Source organism: Mauremys mutica, chromosome 1 (genome assembly GCF_020497125.1).
Source record: "Mauremys mutica isolate MM-2020 ecotype Southern chromosome 1, ASM2049712v1, whole genome shotgun sequence".
Taxonomy (NCBI): domain Eukaryota; kingdom Metazoa; phylum Chordata; order Testudines; family Geoemydidae; genus Mauremys; species Mauremys mutica.
The window spans coordinates 348738163-348764353 of record NC_059072.1 but is presented as its reverse complement, the minus strand read 5'-3'; the positions used below and the strand labels follow the sequence as shown (position 1 = coordinate 348764353).

The 26191-nt window shown below is 40.6% G+C and overlaps 1 protein-coding gene and 1 long non-coding RNA gene across 2 annotated transcripts in view; one reads left to right on the top strand and one right to left on the bottom strand.

The window, feature by feature from the left end:
* The window catches only part of LOC123372767, a 30592-nt gene extending 10908 nt beyond the window's left edge, over positions 1–19684 (bottom strand). Inside the window, exons 1-4 of the long non-coding RNA XR_006580439.1 lie at positions 19532–19684; positions 16015–16198; positions 13176–13300; positions 6383–6459 (exon numbers count right to left, since the gene is read on the bottom strand). This is a non-coding gene — a long non-coding RNA (uncharacterized LOC123372767). The remainder of the gene's footprint in view (positions 1–6382; positions 6460–13175; positions 13301–16014; positions 16199–19531) is intronic.
* On the top strand, positions 855–23235 carry AQP11 (aquaporin 11). The gene is made up of 3 exons (XM_045021193.1): positions 855–1651; positions 18322–18438; positions 20333–23235. Exons 1-3 carry the CDS (start codon positions 1060–1062, stop codon positions 20383–20385), a joined length of 762 nt encoding a protein of 253 aa, XP_044877128.1. The 5' UTR covers positions 855–1059; the 3' UTR covers positions 20386–23235.
* The last annotated feature ends 2956 nt before the right edge of the window (positions 23236–26191 follow it).

Below are 26191 nucleotides of genomic sequence, written 5' to 3'. Positions count from 1 at the left end.
CTTGGCAGGAGGCGAGGGAGCTGAGACACCCCCTGACTGGCTGTGGGGGGAGCTTGGCAGGAGATGGGGGAGCTGAGACACTCCCCTGACTGGCTGTGGGGGGAGCTTGGCAGGAGGCGAGGGAGCTGAGACACCCCCTGACTGGCTGTGGGGGGAGCTTGGCAGGAGAAGGGGGAGCTGAGACACTCCCCTGACTGGCTGTGGGGGGAGCTTGGTAGGAGAGGGGGGAGCTGAGACACTCCCCTGACTGGCTGTGGGGGGAGCTTGGCAGGAGAGGGGGGAGCTGAGACACCCCCTGACTGGCTGTGGGGGGAGCTTGGTAGGAGAAGGGGGAGCTGAGACACCCCCTGACTGGCTGTGGGGGGAGCTTGGCAGGAGAAGGGGGAGCTGAGACACTCCCCTGACTGGCTGTGGGGGGAGCTTGGCAGGAGAGGGGGGAGTTGAGACACCCCCTGACTGGCTGTGGGGGGAGCTTGGCAGGAGAGGGGGGAGTTGAGACACCCCCTGACTGGCTGTGGGGGGAGCTTGGCAGGAGCGGGGGGAGCTGAGACACTCCCCTGACTGGCTGTGGGGGGAGGTTGGAAGGAGAAGGGGGAGTTGAGACACCCCCTGACTGGCAGTGGGGGGAGCTTGGTAGGAGAGGGGGGAGCTGAGACACTCCCCTGACTGGCTGTGGGGGGAGCTTGGCAGGAGCGGGGGGGAGTTGAGACATTCCCCTGACTGGCTGTGGGGGGAGCTTGGCAGGAGAAGGGGGAGCTGAGACACTCCCCTGACTGGCAGTGGGGGGAGCTTGGTAGGAGAGGGGGGAGCTGAGACACTCCCCTGACTGGCTGTGGGGGGAGCTTGGCAGGAGAGGGGGGAGCTGACACACTCCCCTGACTGGCTGTGGGGGGAGCTTGGCAGGAGGGGGGGGGGAGTTGAGACATTCCCCTGACTGGCTGTGGAGAAACAGAGTCCCCCCTCATAGGCAGCAGGGCTGAAGAGGGGTGAGCCCAGGACCTGAGTGCAGTTGCCCCTGCGCTGGGAGAAGTCCTAGCCTCTGTCAACCTGGGCCTCACTATGGTTCTGGATGAGACCTGTATCTCGCTCCTGCTGATGGTTGGCACCATGATGTTGGTAGGAGGGTGCCGGAAGCTAACCCGACACCATATGCATTCCCGACGCCCTCGCACGTTTCTCCTGGAGCTGTTTGCCACTTTCCAAATCTGTGCCTGCACCAATGAGCTCCGGCTGCTGGCCAATGTGCAGCCCAAGCCACACGTTGCCCTCACCCTCACCTATGTTTTTACTGTCCTGCATGGATTGACTCTGACTGGCAGCACATGCAACCCCTGTGGCACCCTGCAACAAATCCTGGATGGTGGGATCTCAGTCAAACAGGGTGGGCTGAAGATTGGAGCTCAGTTTGCTGGTGCAGTGCTGGCCAGAATTTACATCCACCACATCTGGTCCATGAGGATTATTGAGGTGCACTCTGAGGCATTGGCCGAGGGCTGCAGTAATCCTATCCAAACCACTGAGACCCAGGCTTTTTGCATAGAGCTGCTCTTCTCCGCTGTGTTCCAGCTGACCATACTGCAATTTGAGGCTGTTAAACCCAGGCTCAGAGTCCACCTAATTGCTCTTCTCATTACTATGCTGGTGTATGGAGGTTAGTTACCTTTTTTTTTTGTCCATGATTGTTTCAAGTTATAGATATTTTTGAATTATGTGATGTGTTAAAAAATGTGTGCATACAAAATTGTTTCTGTAGTACTGTTGTTGTGCTTTACAGCGGACAAAATACACTGAACAAAGACCTTGATCCAGTAAGCTGAACGGGATAGGGATACTTCATTTGGACTCAGTATAGATGTAAAGGTCTACCTGCATAGATCCCATTCCAGGATTGGGGCCTGAGAATGAAGTGAAGTGAAATCTCTGTTCTAAAGAATTTGCAGTCTAAAACAAATGGGTAAAAGTAAGTAAAAAGAGTTTCTCCAGATGGTTCTTTTAAATATTTTACTGAAACAAACAGAAAAATCCTTTAATAATACAACTTTATATTACATGACATCTTTCATGCAACTTGTGTCAATAAATTTGCATCAGTTTAGCTACATCAGGGGTTCTCAACCTTTTTGTTTTTGAGGCCCTCCCAACATGCTATAAAAACTTCATGCCACAACTCTTTTTCTGCATATCCAGTAGATTAAAAGCCAGAGCCTGTGCTGGGGGGGGAAGAGCAGGGCATTTGCCTCCCAGGTCCCCATGCCACAAGGGGTCCTGCAAAGCTAAGTTGCTTAGGCTTCGGCTTCAGTGCCGGGTGGTGCGTTGTGGGGCCTCAGGCGTCTGCCCCACACGACAGGGCTTGAACTTTCCGCCCTGGGCTCCAGCAAGTCTAATGCTGACCCTGCTTGGCAGACCCCCTGAAACCTCACGGCCCCCACAGGGGCCCATATCCCTGGTTGAGAACTGCTGAGCTACATCAATGTGCAAACCCTTAACATAGTTATACTACACACAAGTAAAGCACGGTTTACACCAGTGTGATTTAATTCGGTATATTACACTGAGACCTCAGGTAAACCCATGACTAGACCCCTGCAAATCGGCTGATATCCATGGACTATGTTTGCGGATTGGTTGTGGATACAAATTTTGTATCTATGCAGTACTCTAACCATGATCAGGAACAAATGTCTCTCAAATATATATGGTAGTATTAATTGGCAATCAATTAATTCAAGTTACAGCACAACCAGCAACTCTAGTCTAAACAACACCAAGAAGACTGGAGCAAGTCCATGAAGATTTCCAGAAACAGGTTTAGCAATTTTGAACTACATTCTGAAGTGAATTTTTGAGGACAAAAGCAATGTGGTGATGCTTCTTAACAGATTTTAAGTGTCTCACCTGAATATTCCAGCAAAAGTCTTAGAAGAGGGGTGTACTCTAGATTATAGTATCCTGACATTAGCATAAAATAGAAAACAAGATTCCTGATTACTAACATTCCTCTGCTGTCTAGCAAATATATGTGTAAGCCAAAGTATGGGTCATGTCATCCCCCTTAGTGTCTGGTTCTCATAGTGGATAGTAGCCTGTTACTGCTACTAGTTAATTAATGGTACTTTTGCACTGTGGATCTAATGCTCTTGGTTTCCAGCCCTACTGATGATCTATGCAGGAGGTCAGTATGGCTCAACCTGATGGAATGTTTGTATTTTTTTTTAAAACACTGGGATATTACATATTTAAAAAACTACATTAAAAGAACATTAAGGTCACAAAATCAATCACTCAAAAGTTAGGAAATTCTAGAACTAAGGTTGCCTGAGCGGTCGTAATTCATCCTTCTTTATGTAACATTATGATACAATCGTTAATTACATGATTACCTGCTATTTGTTTTACTGGATCCCTGCCTCATTCAGTGCACAGGATGGACACTAAATGAGGCAGTGGGTTGCAAGAAGAGAAAGAATGGTCTCCTGCTGTTAAGGCAATTGGACTGGGACTCTGGAGAGCTGAGTTCGCTTTCTGCCACAGTCTTCCTATGTGATATGGGGCAAGACTGTTATAATACGTATGTGAAAAGAGGCTGAATTATGGTTGTCCAGGCAAACTTAATTATGGTTTTTCTTAGCTTGAATGCTTGACTTTGAAACCTTAATGTTCTTTTCAGATATTACTGAAAATTATGTGTAGGTGAATGAGATAATCCTCAAATATAAAAATCATGAGGGATGAGTCCAAAAGCTTGTTTAGGCTTTGGCATCCTAGTTCACAATGCTGCAGATTAATATTGATAAATTATTAAACTGGGCCATTTTCATTTTTATGTATTTCAAACATTCAGTTTTTTCTCCAACAAATACCAAATAGATTAGACCAGTGGCTCTCAACCAGGAGTCCGGGGCCCACTGGGGGGCTGCGAGCAGGTTTCAAGGAGTCTTGCCAAGAGGAGCCAGCATTAGATTTGCTGGGGCCCAGGGCAGAAAGACGAATCCCAGCTGTATGGGGCTGAAGTCTGGGGCTGTAAGCCCCATTACCCAAGGCTGACGCTGAAGTCTGAGCAACTAAGCTTTGTGGGGCCCCCTGTGGTGGGGGGCCCCGGGCAGTTGCCCTGATTTCAACCCCCTAATGCTGGTCCTGGCTTTTATATGCAGAAAAATAGTTATTGTGGCACAGGTGGGCTGTGAAGTTTTTGTGGCATGTTGGGGGAGCCTCAGAAAGAAAAAGGTTGAGAACCTCTGGATTAGACCATAATGTGGAGTAATAATTTGCCATTTAAAAAAAAATTTACATTGTTTTACTTGTGTTACAAAAAGTGTACTAAATCTGTGAATTTGAACTAAATTAGATGGTTTGTTTTTAAAAGCCAAATCGTGGGTGTGCTTTTCAAACTAACGTGCTTCAGTAATGAATGACCCAGAAGTATCAGAGTACGTTCCTTATATGTCAGGCTTCCGCCTAAGGTGAATGTTTTATGCCCTAGTAAACATTCAAGAGCTTTGTGCTGCAAGTGTAGGTGTGACTATACTCTAAAAAGCAATTGTTTTTTTTTAAAAAGCATTTGTTTATTATTTGCTCCATAACAAATTTGTTTTGTGTACAATTTTTTCAAAGGATTTTTCCTCTATTTTTTTTCTGTTCTGGACAGATACTTGTATGCTGTAAAGTACCTAGCAGCATACTTGGGGACAATTCATAAACCCTGTTTATCTTTGGTAGTTATAAGGCAATTTTCACTTGGGCACTTAATCATAAACTGCTATCACCAATTTTTTTTCACTAGGATCCTAAAGTCTAGCTGGGTTATTTCCTTCTTATATATAATTACCTGTAAACCTGACCTAAAAGAGTGGTGTTACAGGTATACACCTCAATTTATTTTAACTACCACTAATATACATATCAGATGGGTCAAATTAACTGCTGATGATGTGCCAGAAAGTTAGAAAAATCATCATTGTTGTTTGTAAACTGAATGACTTTGATAGGGAGTGATTGAGAGACAAATTTGGAAGCCCTCAATGTCATATTCTTTCATTTTCTGAAAGTACAAACAGCTTTTATAAAAACCCAACCTTTTCTCCCTTGTTACTCTTCATATAGTATTTACGGAAGTACCAAAAAACTCATGAGTAATTGTCCCATGTAATTTAGGTCTTTAAATATTTTCTGTTTGGAAGAAGGCACTTATATTTAAAAAGCATAATGTAAAAATGGAAATACACCTTCTGTATCTTTCACACCCCATAATTTTCACAATAACCCTCAGTCTCCCTGACCATCAAAATTCAAGGGCAAAGAGCTTATTAAGTGATGTGCAATATTACCATTATTTTAAAAAATGTACTACAAAATATTTACTGTTGTACTATGAAGTGTTATATAGTATTAAAACTACAGTTGTCAAACTACCGGTAATAAAGAATATTTTGATGCATTATCCTTATGTTTACATGAGACCGGTAGCTCAAAATGTGAACCTTCAGACATGTATCATCCTTGAATGCAGGGAGCCCAGAGAGATGCAAATATGAGAGCAAAGTTCAAGGTTGTTTGAGGTACCTTAACTTTGCATTTCTATATTTTCTGGTGTTCCTTTCTGGTTTTGTTTTTAAAGTACAACTTTAATTTTTATGGCTTGTAGATTTTTTAAAAATAGCATTTTATTAAGGTTCAAATTAAATTTTTGGTTTAGAAATAAATATCTCAATATTTAAAACTGCCCAAAAGTGTGTGAGGAACCTCAGAGAACAAACAGAAATACAGTGATACTGCCTTGAAGACTTTTCAATTGAAAATTTATACTGTATGTAAAATAACCTTTTAAAATGTTTTGTTAATCATTATCTGTATAACAAAAGATTATAGAACTTCTCCGTTTACTAAGCAAAACTAGCTATGGAGGACTACTGCTTAAACTTCTAATACTCCATTATCTACTATGCTATTATCTGGGTTGAAGAAGAGCTTATCCCTCATTCACCAAATTTGGCTACGTAGTCCTCTTCGGAAATAGCAGGAGAACAGGAGCCAGAAAATCTCCTCCTCCTCTGTTTTATGAACATTAAGTTGTTCTAGCAGCTACAATATTATTAAGAGGAGGGGACAAAAGAAACCACAAGGTGAAAGAAGTAACAAAGGATGGAGGAGACAGGAGAACAGAGGGGAGAGGTGAGAGGGTTAAAAATCCCTGGATTGAGGATGTGGGACAGAAAGAGCAAAGAAAAAATTGAAGCAAACTTTTAGGGTGAGAATCATTCTTTGTTTCATTATCATTTCAGGTGACTCACTTCATTAAATTAGATCAATAGCCAAAAGAAGGTCAAAATATAATTTACCCCCTAAACAGTAGTTAAAATAGATCAAGCTAAATTGGGGAGCTCACCAGTTTTGGTGGATACCATTACAGGTCTGGACACGGTGAAGTAATGTAGTGCGGCATCATGTTGTGGGGATGAGTCACTGCAAGGAAAAGAGAATACTGTAAGGATGACAGGAAAAATGTCCAAAAGCAGACCTTTGGTCAGCAAAACAAAAGTGTAAAAGTATGTGTGCGCCTCTACCCAGCTACACATCTCTGCTTTTCCACACTTCCATTTTGACCATGACAGACAATCAGTTTTAATGTAAAAACAAATAAGAAGTGGGAGCTGGGGTACTTTCCCAGGAAAATTTTGTAATATATGATGCAGTCATACAATTTAGAAAATCAAGACATTTAAAGAGAAATTTTATGTTAAATCTATGTATTTATTTTTCCTGCCTCTTCCCATTAGGGGCTGCAAGGCACATTCTCCTACTGCTGCTGCCACTTCAAGTTCCTTTGGCTTGTGAGTCCCCACTTCAAAGGAAGGGAGGACCTTTTGGGGGAGCAGTGGTCCCCCAAGAATAATTTCTCTTAGCTTTTAGTGGAGGAATGGGAGCTGTGTTCCTGCACAATAGCTCCTACCCCTAAAATTGTTGAGTTCTTCCTTTGAAAAAGTTTGTAGGATAGAACATAGTATAAGAATGGCCATACAGGGTCAGACGAAAGGTCCATCTAGCTCAGTATCCTGTCTTCCAACAGTGGCCAATGCCAGGTGCCCCAGAGGGAATGAACAGAACAGGTAATCATCAAGTGATCCATCCTCTGTTGCCCATTCTCAGCTTCTGGCAACCAGAGGCTAGGGACACCATCCCTGTCCATCTTGGCTAATAGCCATTGATGGAACAATCCTCCATGAACTTACCTAGTTCTAGTCGTGGTCTTCACAACATCCTCTGGCAAAGAGTTCTACAGGTTGACTATGTGATGTGTGAAAAAATACTTCCTTTTGTTTGTTTTAAACCTGCTGCCCTTACAGACAAGAATGAAATTAAAACCCTGCAAGTAAAAAAATTTCTGTACTTTTTGCATGATAAGCTAAGAACCCTGTTTAATGTTTTTAGAAAAGCTTTTGTATGTTGGAAAGTTTCATAACTCTTTTTCTGTGTATCTCTTTTTACATATCTCTTCCAGCTCCTCTTTTCTTCCTTTTCTAAATATAAAAGTGCAGGGGGAAAAGTCTCATTTTCATGCCTGACCTGTTCTGGCCAATCTGAATCGTCCATTGTTCCTAATGAGCAGCCTAAACGTGTTGTATAATCTACAAAATAGCATCCTTCATTCTAGTCATATATTTACAAGAGTTCTATGTCTGCAGAGATGGCCATCTAATATTTAAGGGCCTGCCTTGTATTATTATGATGGCACAGGAAGGTAGGGAAGAGGCGAGTATATGCAGGCCATATGCTTCCCAACATCAGGATAGGATCTCTGCTTAACACATGAAGTGGCATAGACTACTGGCTTGATGATGGAAACCAGAAGACAGCTAGCATACATGCTTTTTGACAGAATGGCAATGTTTTCCCAGTAGCACATTTTCTTCCGTCTTTACCACAAGCTGCAGTTTTCATTCCTAGAATTACATATTTTAAGACAGGATTTCACCCTCAGTATCTAATTCAATATTTCTTATTAAATACTGGTATAATCCTGAAATATTCATTACAAATACTTTGGCTCTGGAACATCAAACACTAAGATGTCAGAGTTGTTTGTCTTAGCCAAAGTAGATACTATGCTTGGTGATATAAAAACTTCACTGTGAAACATTAAACATTTTGATTAAATACTAAACAGAAAAAGTATTGTTTTTCCTCATGATCAGCAGTGATGTTGGTTTGTTGTCAGCAGATATTGGAAGATAAGGAAATAATACACTGCCATCACTTTAAATAGGCAATGTATGTGCAGCATTCAGCTGTGCATTGTGGGAGTTAAAAAATCAAACCACCCCAGCTCACTGAATAACTAAGCTAGAAAAGATAGCCATGTTTTAAAGTTATAGAAATTAATATGAACTTCATTTTATATTGCCAAGCTATATTATAGGCAATGCTCAAATAAGCCTTCATAGGAAAATGATAGCTCAGAGGATTGTCAATGGGTAAGGCTGCATTTTTGTCATGCAAGTCTAAGACTCCTTGATTGCCATATTTAAAAAAAATGGTAATTTTTGACACTTGGGAATTTTGGCACGCAATAACAAACAGTTAAACCAGTTTTGCTGAGAGCTCAGGTATGTGGGCAGTGGAGCGCGGGGCATCTAAAATATCTCTGCTAGGTTTTTGTTTTTTTCCCTGAAAAATTTCCCATTGGTGCAACTTCACCATTGGTATCAATGGTGGGACCACTAGAATAGACAAAGCTTCAAGCACCCACCACCATTTAAAAGTATGTTTACACAATACAAGGAAAAATGCTGATGGGCTGTCGTTATTTTGTCTTCGTTAGCACTCCCACCATTGTAATAATTTATGAGGTGCATTAGTATTTGCAACAGTTGGAATTTTTTAAAATCAGAAAACAGGCTAGTTTAGACGAGGCCTTAGGTAATGGGATCTCTAGCAACTATTTTATTTTGTTTGATTTATAATGACATTAAAAATGCATACATTTGCTATTTTGTTTTGAGTTTGTGGTGTGCCATTTTGAGGAAGATGGGTGAGTATAACAGATTCTATGATCTCTATGGTTTTGGGTTTTTTAAGGCGTCACAGAATTTACTTTGTGGTTTTTGAAGTGTCTGCAGTGGCTGAAGCAGAAAAGTGATGAATAAATGGCAGCAGCAGGTCTATTCTGTCTGCCTTACTGCTCTGGTGCTACTACAGAACCGAACTGGAAGTACTGGGATAGCAGATATAAATAGTTTTACATAATTTTATTATAAAAAAAAGTATTTTAAAATTAAAATAGTGCGTCTGTGACTTTTGGCCTTCCCCTTTACTATCAATTTGTAACTTTTTTACCCTTTATCCTCCATGACTTTCCATATAATTACCATGATAACCTATTAACCCCAATTAGGGGATGTAGTGCCTGTGGACTCTGCATGGCGAGTTTAGTTTAGCTCAGTTCAGATGTGACAGTAAATTGTTACCATCTGATAGTTTATGTGAAATAAGTTGGGTGCTCTCAGTCTCAGATGGTTCAGAGAAATGAGTGGACAGAGTGGTAAACAATACCAGTGACCCTTCAGACAACCAAAGGCACATTCAACTGTCATTCTGCTCCTGCTGAGCTTGTAGTTGAATGCTCCTTGGAGCTGTCAAGGTGGCCAGTGTATGGCTTCATGAGCCATGGGAACAAGGGATAGGCCAGGATCACAATAGGCATTTCAAAATTCCCAATGGTAATCTGCCAGGCAGGAAAGAAAGTTCATGCTTGCAGCTTCCTGAACAGTCCTGTGTTCTTAAAGATGCAAGCGTCATGCACCTTCTCAGACCAGCCCACACCAATGTCAGTAAAGAGTTCCCAGTGATCCACCAGAGCTTGCATAACCATAGAAAAGTAGTCCTTTCTGTGGGGGTAGGTGGTCTGGTGCCAGAATAAGGATATGCATGCCATCTGTCACCCCACCACTGTTCAGGAACCTCATTGCTGCAAATCCATCCATTATATTCTGCACATTGCTGAGAGTCGATTAGCATAGCAGGAGTCGATTAATGGCCCTGAAAATGTGCATGATAGTGGTCCCTGTGGTGGTTTTCCCAACTCCAAATTGATTCCCAACTGACCAGTAGCATTTGACCGTGCTGTGGAAACTTGCAATGCCCGCCACTCACTTCTCAAACTGTCAGTGTTGCTCTCATTTTGGTGTCCCTGCGCTGGAGGGCTGGGGCAAGTTTGGCACAGACTCAGGAATGTGGCCTTGCACATCCAAAAGTTCTGCAGCCACTGCTTGTCATCCCACACCTGCATTACAATGTGAGTAAACCAGTCAGAGCTTGTTTCTCAATCCCAGAACCATCGCTGCATCATCTCCAGCTGCTCCATGCACACTACCCACAACCTTGAATTGTTTTTTTTTTCATCTCCAAGGAATCATCATCATGGCTTTCCTTGCGGCTCTGCAAATACTGCAAGATCATGCACCCTGTGTTTGTAATGCTCGTGACAATAGTTCAGTGCTGTGCAGGCTCCATTCTTCTGTCAGATGGTGGACAGCAAGGAGGGATGCACATTTGTGGGATTTTGAAAAGGCATGAAAATTATGGGATGGAGAACACTTCTTTATGGAAGTTGACCTGATGTTCCCAGTTACCCCTACATTACTTGTTTTGGCCTTATGAGGTATTGCAAAAACTCCAAAAAGACTGTGCTGGGTAGTGGTGAGTTGCACAGTGGGATACCTACCCCGGTGCACTGCACTCTGCATTGATACAAGCATTCCTGGTGAGTATGTGCACTGCCAACAAAAGGAGCCAAGAATGCACTCGCACAAGCGATGTACTAACTGCAGTGGCTGTATGCCAATGGAATTTAGGTTGACATAATTTTGTAGCGTAAACATGGCCTCCGTCACCACCACCAGTTGGGAAGCATTATCACTAAGGCTGCCAATTTGTCATGGAGGTCACGGAAGTCACAGATTCCGTGACTTTCCAGGACCTCCGTGACTTCTGCAGCAGCCGGTGCAGCTGGCCCGGGTGCCACTGTACCCCAAGCAGCAGCAGGAGTTTGGGTGTGGGAGGGGGCTCAGGGCTGTGGGTTTGAGTGCGGGAGGGGTTGAGGGCTCTGGGCAGCACTTACCTGGGGGCGGGGGCTCCCGGACAATGGGAGCTGTGGAGCTGGCGCCTGGGGCAGAGGCAGCACGTAGAGCTGCCTGGCCATGCCTCTGCCTAGGAGCTGAGGGATATTGCTGCTTCCAGGGAGGCATGGAGCCAGGTAGGGAGTCTGCCAGCCCTGCCAACCCCGCTGCCCAGCACCAATGGCACCCCCCCTGCCACCTACCCCAAGCACCCGCAGCACCCCTGGGCTGACACCCCCACTCACCCAATATTTAGTCAGGGGTATGTAGTACTAGTCATGGACAGGTCGCAGGCCATGAATTTTTGTTTACTGCCTGTGACCTGTTCATGACTTTTACTAAAATTACCCGTGACTAAAACGTAGCATTAATTATCACTCAAAACCATCGTGGAGGCAGAAAGGGATGTTTTAAGGTGTTTAGCACCAAGTAATTCACCAAAATTACTAAAAAAGTATAGTCTAGAGTAACAAAAAATGACAGGACAGATCTTAAAAATTGTCTTAATAAATGCCAGTTCAGGGATGTTACCCCCATTATTTTAGTGACAAGGGGTCCTTGCTTTGCTTTGGGGGGCACAATGATGTAAGTCAAGCAGAATAATCACTTTTATTAATACAACTATTATTTAAAAAAAAGGAAAAGAAAAATAAGACAAAACAGAATAGAAGTAATAGTAAACAATAGCTACTTCAGGTACAATCTTTTCTGTATGGTACTCTGGAGAGCTTTCAGCAGAGATTACACATTAAGAGTGGGTCCTCTTTTGGTGGGGATATACCTCTAGGTAAGAGAACCAAATTGTATTACTCCCAAAATTAGTAGCAAATATATTATAGTATATAGATGAGCAAAGGAATATTGTTTAAAGATTGGTGAATCCATTTGATTTATCCTGAGTAAACTGAACAGTTTATAAACTAAGTCCTGTTAAACAGAAGGAAGTATTTAAATTGGTAACTTGAAAGAAACCATTCAAGGAACAGTTTTCAGATAGTCAAATTAATGAATATTAAGAATCTTACATTTAAATTAAATCCGTCTCTTTCTGTTTGCCCAGGTTAGCATATCTCCTTTCTGGGAGTACACAGTCTAAATCTGATGTGTAGCCCGAGAAGCTGTTAGCATTTTAATACCCTAGGACAATTATTAAATCTTAAAATTATTACATGAACAATTAAAATCTAAACTCTTGGTAGTAATTTTGCAAACTCCATCTCACAAATTATGTGATGTCATCGTGTTGCAGAAGCAGTGATGGATTGGAAGGTTGCTTCTTGATGCTGTGATGTGTGTGTGTGGGGGGTCACATCCCCATCCCCCCTGATTTCTGCCAGGGTTTATATGCCCTGCCCTGAACCCTGCTGCATACCACCAGAACCTTTAAATTGTGCCCCTCTCCACACAAACTATCAACAGTTGCTGTCTCTGGTGGGCAGATTAGCTGTTTTGTTGCTGTTTGTTTGTTTGTTTGCTTGCTTGCAGAGGTATTGTAACTCTTCAACTTTATGGTTATATTGTCTTTGTTTTAGTGGCAGGAAACTCTCAAGCCATCTTCAAGTTAAGAGATTTAACTCTTTTTCTTTATTCAGTCCATTTTCTGAACCATCCCTTCATTTCTAGCAGGATTTAATAGGAGCTGAAATTCAATTTTAGATGAGTGCCAACACTCTTTATTTTCTTACCCGAGTCTTTCAGCTCTGGTGGTGGGAGAGACAGGCTCACCGTAGGATCCTGGTTAGTGTGGCCCCACTAGTAGAGGAGGAATACTCTTTTTCTGCCTCTCCTTCTGATTAAAGTAGGGATGTATTTCCTGTCACTAGAGGCATAGATCTATGGGATCTAAGGAAGAACATGTGCCTTTATATCCACCCCTGTGGCTCCCTGTCTCTTATGCCTATAGTGTCCTATGCTGGCCCTAATGGGCCCCTTGAGGTATGCAGCAGGTGAGGAAACCTACCTCTACAGCCTTTTTTCCTCTCCTATGAAACTTCATAGAGCTTCCCAAGAGGGACAACTGGCATGGCATGATCAGAAGAAAAAGAAAGTGAGGAGGAAGAACACCTGCAATTGGAGAAGTACCCTCCTCTTCTTCACCAGACAAGGCAATAGTGCTCTTTCTGTTCAAACTGATGATTTCAATATGTTTCAGGAACTTCTGTGTCACATGGCAGATATGTCAGAAATCCCTGTGGAGGTAGTGCAGAAGAATTTGCATAATTTCAATGAAAAATGCCTTTTTTTTTTTAAGTCAAGGCTTTTAAAAAAAGTATTGATTTCAATGAACGTCCCTAGGAAATAGATATATTTCAAAATAAGAACTGTTCATTTTGGACTTTTGAAATTTCATTTAGGAATTTATTTTCATTTTTATATTTTTTTTTACATTATTTCATAACATGTCAATAATAGCAAAGCATAATATTCCTTTTTGAGCCCATCAGCGCTGCATTATCTTGGAGCTTCTCTTATTTAAATTTCACATTGTGATACCAGTCGGTTAATCAGAATGGGATATCAGAAGGAGGTAACTACCAGCTGGGACAAAAAGCAGGAATCACTGCAGTCAGTGTAACATTCATACAAAGTAAGGGTTCTTTGTTCATGCTGATTTATTCATCCAAGGAAAATTAGAAGCAAGCTTTAAAAAACTTAACCCTGGGTAAAATCTGCAAAAACAACCCTCTCACACATGATCAAACACAGGCAGTTTAGCAGCATGAAAATTCTGGTTTGCAGATACCATTCTTCAGCAAAATGGCCACCACCAGAATACATATCAAAAGTTAAAAACAAAAAAGCAAATTATCCCCAGTATAACTCCACTGATGCAAGTGGTGTTACACTAATGATGAATTTAGCCTCCATAATGTACTTAATTTGAGAAATGCTGAGCATCTTCATTTCCATTTGAAGTCAATAGGAGGTGACAGTGCCTGGCATCTCTCAAGATCATCCCTATGTTTAGCCTAAGTGTTTAAAAAAAAAAGTGAAAAAAGTAATGCATAAGGCAAATTTGATATTTCCCTCCCCCCTGCCCATTATTGCCTAGCAATTACTTACTATAAGATAATGTACCTGGAAAGATACTGGAGCAAATTATTAAACAATCAATTTGTAAGCACCTGGAGGATAATAAGGTTATAAGGAATAGTCAGCATGGTTTCGTCAAGAACAAAACATGCGAAAGCATCTTAATTTCCTTCTTTGATAGGATTACTGACCCAGTGCATACGGGGGGAAGCAGTAGACGTGATATACCTTGATTTTAGTAAGACTTTTGAAACCTGACATTCTCATAAGCAAACTAGGTAAATGTGATCTAGATGAATTTACTATAAGGTGGGTGCACAACTGATTGAAAGATCATACTCAAAGAGTAGTTATCAATGGCTTGTTGTCAAACTGGGAGGGCATATCCAGTGCGGTCCTGCAGCGGTCAGTCCTGGGTCCAGTACTATTTAACATTTTCATTAATGACTTGGATAATGGAGTAGAGAATATGCTTATAAAATTTGCAGATGACACCACGCTGGGAGGGGTTGCAAGCACTTTGAAAGACAGGCTTAAAATTAAAAATGACCTTGACAAATTGGAGAATTGGTCTGAATTCAGCCAGATGAAATTCAGTGAAGACAAGTGCAAAGTACTTCACTTAGGAAGAAAAAATCGAAGGCATAACAACAAAATGGGGAATAACCTGTCTAAGTAGTAAAATTGCTGAAAAGGATCTGGGGGTTAGAGCAGACCACAAACTGAGTATGAGTCATCAGTGTGATGCAGCTGTGAACAAGACTAATATGATTCTGAGGTGTATTAACAGGAGTGTTGTATGTAAGACACAGGAGGTAATTGCCGTGCTTTACTTGACACTGGTGAGGCCCCAGCTGGAGTACTGTGTCCAGTTCTGGGCACCACAATTTAGGAAGGCTGTGGACAAACTGGAAAGAGTCCAGAGGTGAGCAACAAAAACGATAAAAGGTTTAGAAAACCTGACCCACGAGGAAAGGTTAAAAAAACTGGGCATGTTTAGTCTTGAGAAAAGACGACTGAGGGGTGACCTGATAAGTCTTCCAGTATATTAAGGGCTGTTATAAATAGGATGGTGATCAATTGTTCTCCATGTCCACTGAAAGTAAGACAAGAAGTAATGGGCTTAATTTGCAGAAAGGGAGATTTAGGTTAGATATTAGGAAAAGTTTTCTAACTATAATGGTAGTTAAACTCTGGAATAGGCTTCCAAGGGATGTTGTGGAGCCCCCATCATTGGAAGCTTTTAAAAACAAATGGGGCAAACACCTGTCAGGGATGGTCTAGGTTTACTTGATCCTGCCACTGTACAGGGGGCTGGACTTGATGACTTCTCAAGGTCCCTTCCAGCCCTATGATTCTGTGATTCTATGAATGTTAAAAATTCCATTAAAAAGTTATTGTTAGCCTAACATTAAAATTGTGATCCCTGTTTTCGTGTTCTATTATCATTTGGTGTGGGGTGTGTCATGTGCAGTCCGGGCATTGTGTTTCAGATTTCATAGAAGCTTAAAGTGATGGCTTATTACACTGAATTCCCATGGTACAGAGGTCAGAATCTCTCAATCTATAGTCTGTAACCTTTGGAATTTGCTCTCTTTGGGCATTTGGCCAAGGTTTTTAGGGTAGTCTACAGGGAAAGATGCAAAGTACATTTATATGCTTCAGCTTCTGGTTTATTGTTTGGGGGTTGGACAGTAACAGCAGTAGTAAGGTTTTTTTTTTTTTTAATTTACCTCACTGTAGGTTATGTATGCGATAACATTTATTAACTTTTGTAAAGTAACACCTACTTGCTAAGGCAAAAGGTTTCATCATAAATTATTAAGTAAATGGAAAAAAATAGAATAAAATTAGTCTTTTAATAAATTACCTCCATTGAACAGCAATTAGAAATGAAGGTTACTTGTAACTGAAGTTCTTCAGTATGCATGCTGCATATTCACACTCCTGGGATGTGCTGACGCGGTGTAGCTACAGTAATGGAACCTTCCAGTAGCAGTGCATCTTAGAAGCACTTTGGTCTTCTCCTTTCTCCTCCTGACTGAAAGTGCGCGCTGGAGCAGAATACCAAGTAATGATACAGTTAGGACTCCACAGAAGCAGGGAAGGCAGGCAGGGAGTGGAAATATGCAGAGTGTATATCAAAGAACTCCAGTTACAAATAACCAACCTACTTTTCTTCTTAGAGTGCCCTTTGCATATTTCCACCCTCGGGAAAGTTTGGAAAGCAGTACAGTAACTCCTTGCTTAACATTGTAGTTTTGTTCCTGAAAAACACTACTTTAAGTGAAACAATGTTAAGTGAATCCAATTTCCCCAAAAGAATTAATGTAAATGTGGGGGTTAGGTTCTAGGGAACACACTATAAGTTTTAAACAAACAATTTAATACTGTACACAGCAATGATGATTGTGAAGCTTGGTTGAGGTGGTGAAGTCAGAGGGTGGCAGAGGTCGGGATATTTCCCAAGGAGTGCCTTACTGCTAAATGATGATCTAGCACTCAGCTGAGCACTCAAGGGTTAATATGTTGTTAATGTAGCCTTACTCTACAAGGCAACAGGAATGGAGGGAGGAGACACAGCACGGCAGAGAGAGACACACACCATGTGTGTCTGTGTGTGTGAGAGAAAGAATGAGAGTGAGAGAGAGAAACACAAATATACTGAATGTGTGTGAGGGAGAGACAGAGACACACACCGCGTGTGTGCGAGAGAGACGTGCATTGCCCCTTTAAGTACATTGACCCCACTCTTAAGTACACTGCCTTTTTAAGTAGATCAGCAAGTTGAGACAGCAGCTGCTGCCAGCAAGCTCCCTCTGTCCTGAGCCCTGTCATGTCTCCTCCCTCTCCCCCCCCCTCCCGGCTCTGTGGAGATGGGGTAAAGGAGCGAGCATTGTGCAACTTTAAACGGGCATGTTCTCTAATTGATCAGCAACATAACAATGTTAACCAGAACGATGTTAAGTGAGGAGTTACTGTACCTCAGTAAAGGAGGGACAAGTCCTAATTGAACAATGATTGAAATACTGACCTGCCAAAATGAGCATTAGACCTGGATTCTAAATCTAGTGCATCAAATCCATGGTAAAAGCATGGATTGTTCTCCACATAGAGGTCTTGCAAATTTCAACAATGGAAATGTGCTTGAAAAATGTTGTAGACATAGCCATTCCTCTAGTACTATGAGCTCTAACAGGACCTGGAGAGGAAAGCAAAGCTTTCCTAAAACATTCCTCAATACAGAGTCTGACCCATCCAGATAATGATTGAGCTGAAATGGCCTACCCTTTGAAAAACCGGTATAAGGAGATAAACAACCTGGGAGAAGATCTGAAGTCTTTAGTTATAGCCAGGTAATATGAGAGTATTCTTTTTTCATCTCAAGGAATGTAATCTAGCATCTTCCTTATCTATATTAGGTTTTGGAAAAAATAAGGGTAAGCTAATACATTGATTCTTCTTTGAGTAGTGTCCCTATAAACGCTTGTAACAGACTTCCCCACATTTATTTTGGCAGGTAAATTTAATAATTGTGTGAAAAAATTGTGTGGTTTGTAAAAACAACCATGAAATATCCAAATGTTAAGAAATTGAGACTTTTCAGCCAGTGTGGATGGTAGTATTGTCAATAGTGACAGAAAATGAAGGGGAAGAGGAAGGGTAAGGAGTTCAGTTTGGACCATGTTAAGCTTCAGTCAATGGTGAAACATATAGGAGGAGAGAGGCTGAGATGCAACTACTACAGAAGGATTCACTGTTCTAGTTGCACCAAGTCAGCACATCCCAAGAGACTGACTGTGCAGGGGGCACTCACAGAAGAACTGATACTATATACCGTAGTACCAATCAAGGACAGTCACAGAGATAGGGCTTATCACTATCTACATTGGAAACTCAGATGTTGTCAGAAGGGGGCTGAGTTATAGCCTGTGTTAGAGCATGTTTATTTAAAACTTGTTTTAAAAAACAGTTCTGCCCAGGTCACCTGACCAAACCAAATCAGAATTAAACTGTATTTAAAATCAGGTCTGCTAAGTGCTGTTTATTTCCAGTGTAACAAAACACACATTTAATGTAGTATCATGGATTAACATTTGTGTCTCTATATTTCCGCTCAAAGAAATACAAGTCAAGAGAGATGATTTAGTTTAATTTTGTTTAAAACTTATTGCAGGAGGAAACCTCACTGGAGCAATATTTAACCCAGCATTGGCCTTTTCATTACATGCAAGTTGTTTCCATGACAAATTCTGGGATTATTCACTAGTGTATTGGATGGCACCTTCCTTAGGTAAGTGCCTTTATGCTTTTTTGCACTTGAAAAAACATATTGTAACAACATGTGATTCAGGGAAAGAAATCACTGTCCTTTATTTTCACAATCTACTAATTTTTCATTTCAAATTGAATCCAATAAGCTACATTAATGCAATGTTAAGGTTAGAACTTGATTCAAGTCAGAACATTCAAAGTTATGGTTCCCAGAGGAATCATAATTTGTCCTTCTTGCATATATAGAGTTTTTAATCTCATGCCATATAGTAATAGTACATATGACTTAGGTGGATGAGATTGTATCTTTCATTGAACCAACTTCTGTTGGTGAAAGAGACAAGCGTGAGCTGTGTGTCAGCTTAAAAGCTTGTCTCTTGCACCAACAGAAGTTGAATAAAAGATATTATCTTGCACATCTGACATACATATGATTTAGTAAGGTTTGCTGTAGGGAACATAACTTTGAATTGTCTGACAAATTTATATCTCAGCCTTACTGTCATATTAACTTAGCTGTTGGAATTATTATTATTTTGGGGGATTCTTTTCTTTCTTATAAGAAAAAGTGAGGTATCATTTTCTTTGACTATGTGATCATTAATGTATACATTTAAAGTCTGTATGCTTGCAGGGTGCTTTGAAAGGAACAATGGCAAAATTCCAAATTGGTGTGCAATACAGGCAGATCCATTTTAACTGGTCAGTTTTAAACTGACACACCTTATCTACTTTGCTCTGCCAGAATGATATTCCAATCTGATATAGCTGTCTTCCATTTGGCCCTGGTGCCTCAGTTTTAAAATTCTAGTGGTTTGAGATGTGCACCATACTGTAGGACTGTACAGGTTCTAGCAAACGATCAGCCACATGTGCTGGGTTCTGGCAGATCCTAAAAGGGAGGGTGAGCTGTGAAAGTGAAAAAATAGCCTGAGAGAATTTGAAAATGGACAGAAATTGGTCAGCTTGTATCCATCCAGTTAGATTCTGTACTGCTTAATTACAACACACACAAAAACTAAGAAAGCTGGATTTTTCTTAAGTTTTGGGCTAACTGCTCAAAATAACAAGAATAGGAGATCACCCAGTGTGTTATTAATGTGAAAATGTACCTTTTCCTCCTCCTCATTAAAGTCCAGACTTGGCAGCTTCCACTCCAGGAAATCTAAACGTGCTCTACTTTGGTGATGTCACAGCTGTCATGGAACCCCACTGGAGGCTAGAACTAGCCTGTAGTGGTAAGATGTCATTTTTAAGTACAAAATGAGAATATTAAAAAAGCAACTTAGCAAAATCGCACAAGACAGTACCTCATTTTTAAAAAGCCCTGTTAAGGTAATCTACTTCTACATGTCAGTCCTTGCCTCCCCCACGGATCCAATGTGACATCACTAGCTTTGAAAAGAAGCTGGCAAGTCCAAGTATGGAAAACTGGATGAGGATGTGTGTAGAGGCAGAGTAAATGAAGTCAGTGTGCTGAATGCTCCTAAGCCTTGTTACTTGGATCAATTGGCACATAACTTCAAAGTTTTTGGATTATTGTTGTATTTTCAAGTCAGTTAAACTACATATGCTCTGTTTGACTTTTAAAAGTAGATTTTTCCACACAATCTGTGTCTGTTTTGAACAATCTATTCTTCGGGTAAGAAATCTGACAGAGAAGAATTAATTAATGCTGTGATCTTCTACAGGTTCTGCAAGATTTCTCTTTGCAGGAAACTATGTTTGCTGTGATTCTTTGCAAGACACTGAATTTGAATGTCCCTTTCTACAAAGAATTGCTTTTTTCAGCAGTCTCCACTGTCCTTTAGACTCACGAACATATTTTAAAATCTTTTACTGTACATAGAACCTGGACTGTACGTTCCTCAAATGTACTTACTTAACTACCTTTTTGTATTTTGTCCCATCAGGTACAGTACTTGTGGCCATTGTGTGGGGTGAAATCCTTCCTCTGATATTCTGAGATATTTTAAAATGGTGAACTCTAGAACTACATGTGTTAAAAAGACTCTTAAAAACAGAACTGAATTGCAGCAACACAGTACATAGAGGGAAGACACCTGGATACCAGGCATTGAGAACACTGATTTCCTTACAGGCTTTCCAGATGATTTTATGTTTTGAAATACTGTCTTAAAACTTTACAGTAGAATTGAATTACAGTAACAAATTGGTATGGTGAGAACAAGAATGAAAGTGTTTATCACATATTTCTCAGTTAAGCCATTTATATGAAGAAAAACACTATTGCAAAATGAACTTGTCCTTTTAAATTTAATCCAAAATGCCATTCATTGACCTTTCTTTCAAACCTATATAAAATGTCAATTGTAGAGAGAGATACAAAAGTTACCTAAACTCTTCAGATATCTGCCACTACTGGTTTAATTACATCAGACTCATCAATATATAATACCCACAAGAGAGGGGATGGGTTCTGAAAATTTCATTCTTGAAATGATCTTTGCATATTCCCACTTGTGGCATATGTAGCCTCTGCAAGGGGGGCTGGGTGGGGCATGTAGCCCCAAAGGACACTACCCACTACAAAAAATTACAAAGCTCAGCACCAGAGGCACTGTTTCCCACAAGTGTGAACATGCAGAGGTGACACTCTTAAAAAAGATGTTTTACTGATAAGTACTAACCCACCTTTTCTTCTTGTGAGGAATCTGCTGCCTGCCACCTCACTATTGTTTATTGGCTCATTAGGGCCCAATCCTGCATGATAGTAAAAGTTGCAGAATCAGGCCTATACTTCAATTATTTTTGTCCATTCTTTTTCTGAGTACTAAGTAATTAATTCTTGGTCCTGATTGACAGCAGCGCATTTTCTATTGTTAACTTTGCCTAAGACTAGTCAGTATTATGAGCATGAGGAGTCTGATAGGAGAATTAATCAATACAATCAATCAGACAACAAACTCTGATGACTATTCAGAGAGCTTGAATCATTTGTGACTATGATGTCTCTTTAAGGGCTCTCAGTGGGCACGTTTAGTCTTTAGTATTTTTCTTTGACATGGAGCAGGACTCTGCCATACAAAAAATAACCAGCAGAGCAGCTCTGCTGCCTCAGAAAATGTACTGCTGCTGTACACCAGACCAGACTGGTCAGAGGCCACCTTTGCTTGTGGTGAAGACCACTCACAGGTTGTGAGCATTCCACAGTACTGTTTGCATGGTCATAGGACATTTTTCTCTCTATGTTTTTATAATACAATTAACATAGAAAACACTTTGCCCCCTCTCGTCTGTGCAAAAACATAATTTTGTTTAAAATTTTATGTAGAGGGGCTGGTTGTATTTCTCCATTTATGTTTAGCAGGTTTGAAAGGGGATCAAGTTAACAAGTTTTATACACAAGTGAGATACTGAAGCACAGGACTCTCGCAAAGCAGACAGGAGAGTTTGCACTATTAGATTCTAGTATCAAACAGTAATCTCACCCAGACTTTAAAAAGCTGTAAGGTGAATATTTTATGGATACCACTAGGTATTTTGCCTGTGGCCAGTCTGGTTAATTTTCAGAGTAAGTAGTACTGCCACAGATAAGCACATTTTGCCTTTTTTTGTTTTAAATAGCTGTGCATATGTAAGATGTTACAAATGGCCTTGTAGTCTCTTGGCTGTTAGCCTTATCTCAGCTAAATTTCCTCTCAATTTAAGATGGAGTGGGCTTACTTCAGAGCCAATTCCAAGTATTGCTGTAAGATATAAAAACTGAAAAAAAAAAGTCACCTCTTCAACATACTTAGTCTGCCTTAGTCCAGATCTGCAAATGTTGCAACCTCCTGATCTCTTTCTCCCAGCTCACACTATAATGCATTTAGAAACAGCCAGAGAGACATTTGAAATTATTTTTATTTGACACGTTGCTGTTAGGGATTTCCAGAATCTTTAAGATGACTGACAAAAAGAGATGACTCACCACTAATTCATTTAAAATCTTAAATAAAAAAAATAGTGAGACCTGCAAAACTGAACTCTGAGCTGTAACCTAGACTCAAGATTAGAGGTCAGCAAACTATCAGTGTTGACCTAATATTGGTCTGTTTATAGATTTGATGCTGCCCAGTTATTTTTCTTGTAAGCTTTTAAATCTGCCCTTTGGTAAAGTGAAATTGCTACTCAGTACAGTCCTACATAAACAAAAATCTGTTCACACCAAGCTTACTTAAGGGATGATGCATCAAATTGCCCACAAAGCAAAACAAAATTTCATCAATATTTCAGAAATATAAAGCTATGGATGAATAAAATCTGCCTTTTAAACACTGAAATATAAATTCCTGGCCTTGATTAGGCTGCAGGCCTCATTTTGCAGTAGGAACAGATCAGATTGTTTTTGTACTATAAAAATACTTGGTATTGAATGAATTAAGCCTTACTGAGCAGATATTTTTCTTAATCTCTTATTTTTACAAGTGTTCTGGAGGTAAATTATATATTGTTAGTGCTTCAGATAATGTTTTAAATCTAGTGTTTTGTTCTCAATAAAATCTTTGCTTGTATATTTTTCCTTGCATTTTAGATACACGGATTCAGAACTCAGTATGAGATGAAATGACTAACCTAATTGCCCAAACTTTCATACAATAGGACCCCAGCACACAAACATTCACTGCTGTATTTCTGTATTCAGTAATTTAAAAACAAAAAATGTAGCTTGCCATGTGCCAGTGTTGGGAGGGCTTCTAAGACCTTATCCACTTGGTTCTCAGCTTGATTCTAAACTCATCACCCAGGTTTATTTATTAGCTTAAAATCAAACTACATTTGAGTTGATCAGGCTCCAGGGGATACCAGATAAAGTTACAGAGCATACCTTTTTCTTTATATACATTTACACATTACATTGAATTTACTACATTCCACTGCTTTTGCTTTTCTCTTTTATATTAGCATGTGTTTTATTTGTATTATATTCCTGGCTTTCTGTGCTTTCTTTTGTAAGTTTGCTACCTAGCATCACATTCCCAAGACTACTGTAGTTGTCATCAGTTAAACCACTACTAATACTAGGCTCAATGTACAAATGGGGGGAAGAAGGGGGTGGCTGGAGGGTGGAAACTCACCACCTGTGGGATAGCCTACCAAGGTGTAATCCCACATTAGCTTGTTCTCCCTTTAAAACATGCTTCTGTAATTTTAACTTTACTTTTATTTTAAATTATATTATAAAAACTTGGTACAAACTATAATTTTTTTCCATTTAGCACCATAGGAAATTGAGTTGTGAAACAGAATGTAGGCCAGTTAAAATAACATCCCCTGGGTTCATAGCACAAGTGGTCCTTTTCAGCCATCACACTTATCAGCACAGGCAGTTTTTACTTTACCAATGTCCCAGCATCTCAACCATACTGTGCAATTTGGAGACTGTTCCTCCCCAGTGAACCCACATGCTGGCAACTCTGTATTACACCTGCATGTCCGTATCCTTCAGGTGCAAATAGCAGTACAGATCAATGGCTTTCCAGACCTTGCATTGCTGTGCAACAATATTTGAGGAGGGAAAAACTTCCACACACTATGGATTGCAGTGGTTTCACATTTAATTTCATGGTATTTGACATGTTAATTCTCTTATCCTGCATCAACTGCAGGGATAAAATGTAGAAAGTATTTTCCCCCAGAGGTTGCTATTGGTTGGACAATTCCATACAACACTTCTCCCCCCTCTGTAACTAATGTGGCTCTAGAGTCTAGGTGCAAAAAAACTGATGGATAGTTCCTGAAACGTTGCAGTGTTGCTGCTTTCCATACTAAAGAAAAATTGAAGACACTACCAAAACACTCTGCTATGATCTGTTACAGTGGGCTTCTAGCAGGCCTGGATTGGAGTTTCTTCTCAGGTTTCTCTTCCCTAAATTAACACGGGTAGTATTTTCATACCCCTCAGGGAGATTCACTCTGCTAGCCCAAGTCTTATCTTTCTGAAGATTGCCCAAAGCTCATTTCAGGGGTTAAAGGACAATTGTACCCACTTTCCTTCTTGTGGTCACCACGTTTGAAAAGTGGGAGGGAGCAAGAATGGTGGAAGGCTATCGAAGTCCATGTTGGTAACTCCTCTTCCCCAGCTCGTAAAGGTTTAGTTAGAAATGAATACAAGCTGTGTTTCTTATTCTAACAAACTCTCTTCTCTGCAATTATCGTTAGATAGCTATTCAGTTACACTGCTTCTGCCCAGGCTGTCCCTGTTCTGTAGCTAAAAAGGCAATAGTTTTCAACTACTGTACAATGTGATAACATTTAGAGCCTAAATTTTCAGCATCAATGGGTGCAGTTCCATTGTCTTTATGATCATGGTCATTGCCTTTTTCCTGTTGGCCAGTAGGTGGCAGCCACAGTATCTGGACTCCTAATGTCTATCTGCAACTGTGTCACTGACTCTAAGGCAATTCACCTAACCTCCTGGTGCCTCAATTTCTCCATCTCTAAAACATGTATAACAAACTTGCATACCAGGTGGAGTGCTGTGAAAATTAATTTACAGAAAAAGTTTAACAGGACGACTTAAAAATAAATCTAAAATATCCCCCCTCCCCAGGATTGTATTAAAAAAAAGCTGATCATGGACAGATTTAACATTCATGTCACAGTCCCAGTGGAAAATAGAATAGAAAAGAGGGAAGTGGCTACACTTGCAGTTAAACAGTGTTCAGCACTGGTTCAGCTGCACCTGTTGTCAGCACCTGGTAAATTTCATTGCAAAAACAGGATTGGAGGTGAACAAAGACAAATAGGGGAAGGTTACATCATAGGAACAGACTAAATTACTTGCCAGAATCTTTCTTCCCTTTTCTAAAGTCTGGTACCCTATCTCCTTTTCTCCAGTCTTCTGTGCCTTTCCAATTCTCCGTGACATCAAATAATTCTCAGTTTCAAAAGCATGTTAGCCAATTTCCTTAACAGACTATGATGTATATAAAATCTGATTTATGAGTGTTCCCAATTTCCAGATACTTGCTTATGTTCTTTACTAATAAATGGTCTTTACTATTTTCCAACTGTGCCATCATTTTTATCTGACCAGGCTGTAAAAGATGCATCAATAATTTTAAAATAATCTTCAAAGCTTCTTGTAGTACATGGCACATTGTTTATAATATTGTTAGAAGACTTAATTTTATTGAAATAAGAATACTCTACAAAGAGCAGCTATAACTAACGTTATGTACACTAGCAGTGATTATGCCACCTGGTATCTTCTGGTATTCCGCAGTAAGCAAGTCATCCAGAGAGGGAAGAACCAGTTTAAAGAAAAATTCTCAATACTGTATGTGAAATAATTATGAGTGGCATAAATTCTAACCAGAAATTGAAGAGGAGAATGGTTGTGACTGAAGCAGGTTCTCAGGTTGACTTCAGAAGAACAGATGGGTCTCTACCAGTTTCCCTTCGCTTCCCATCAGAAGCTGTTTTTCTGCGGGGAACATGAATTCTGTGCACGTGCAGTGGCGCAAAATTCTCCCAGGAGTAGAATATGGAGCGGAGAGTTTATTTGGCAGAAGACTGTCTAACAAATCAGAGTGCACGGTGGAGTGGGAAGAAAGGCAGCTTCAGCAGATCTGTTCATTGTTCTTGGCAGCCTAAACCCAGGATAAGTCACGGTGAAGTAGCTCTACCCTCAGAACAGTGCATCTATACTGGGGGTTTGCATCAGTGTTGTTACAATAGTGCGAAAATCCCATATGTAAACAAGACTTAAAATGGGTTCAAGGAAAACATCCCCTTTAAGCGATGCACTTAATTAATACCCCTCC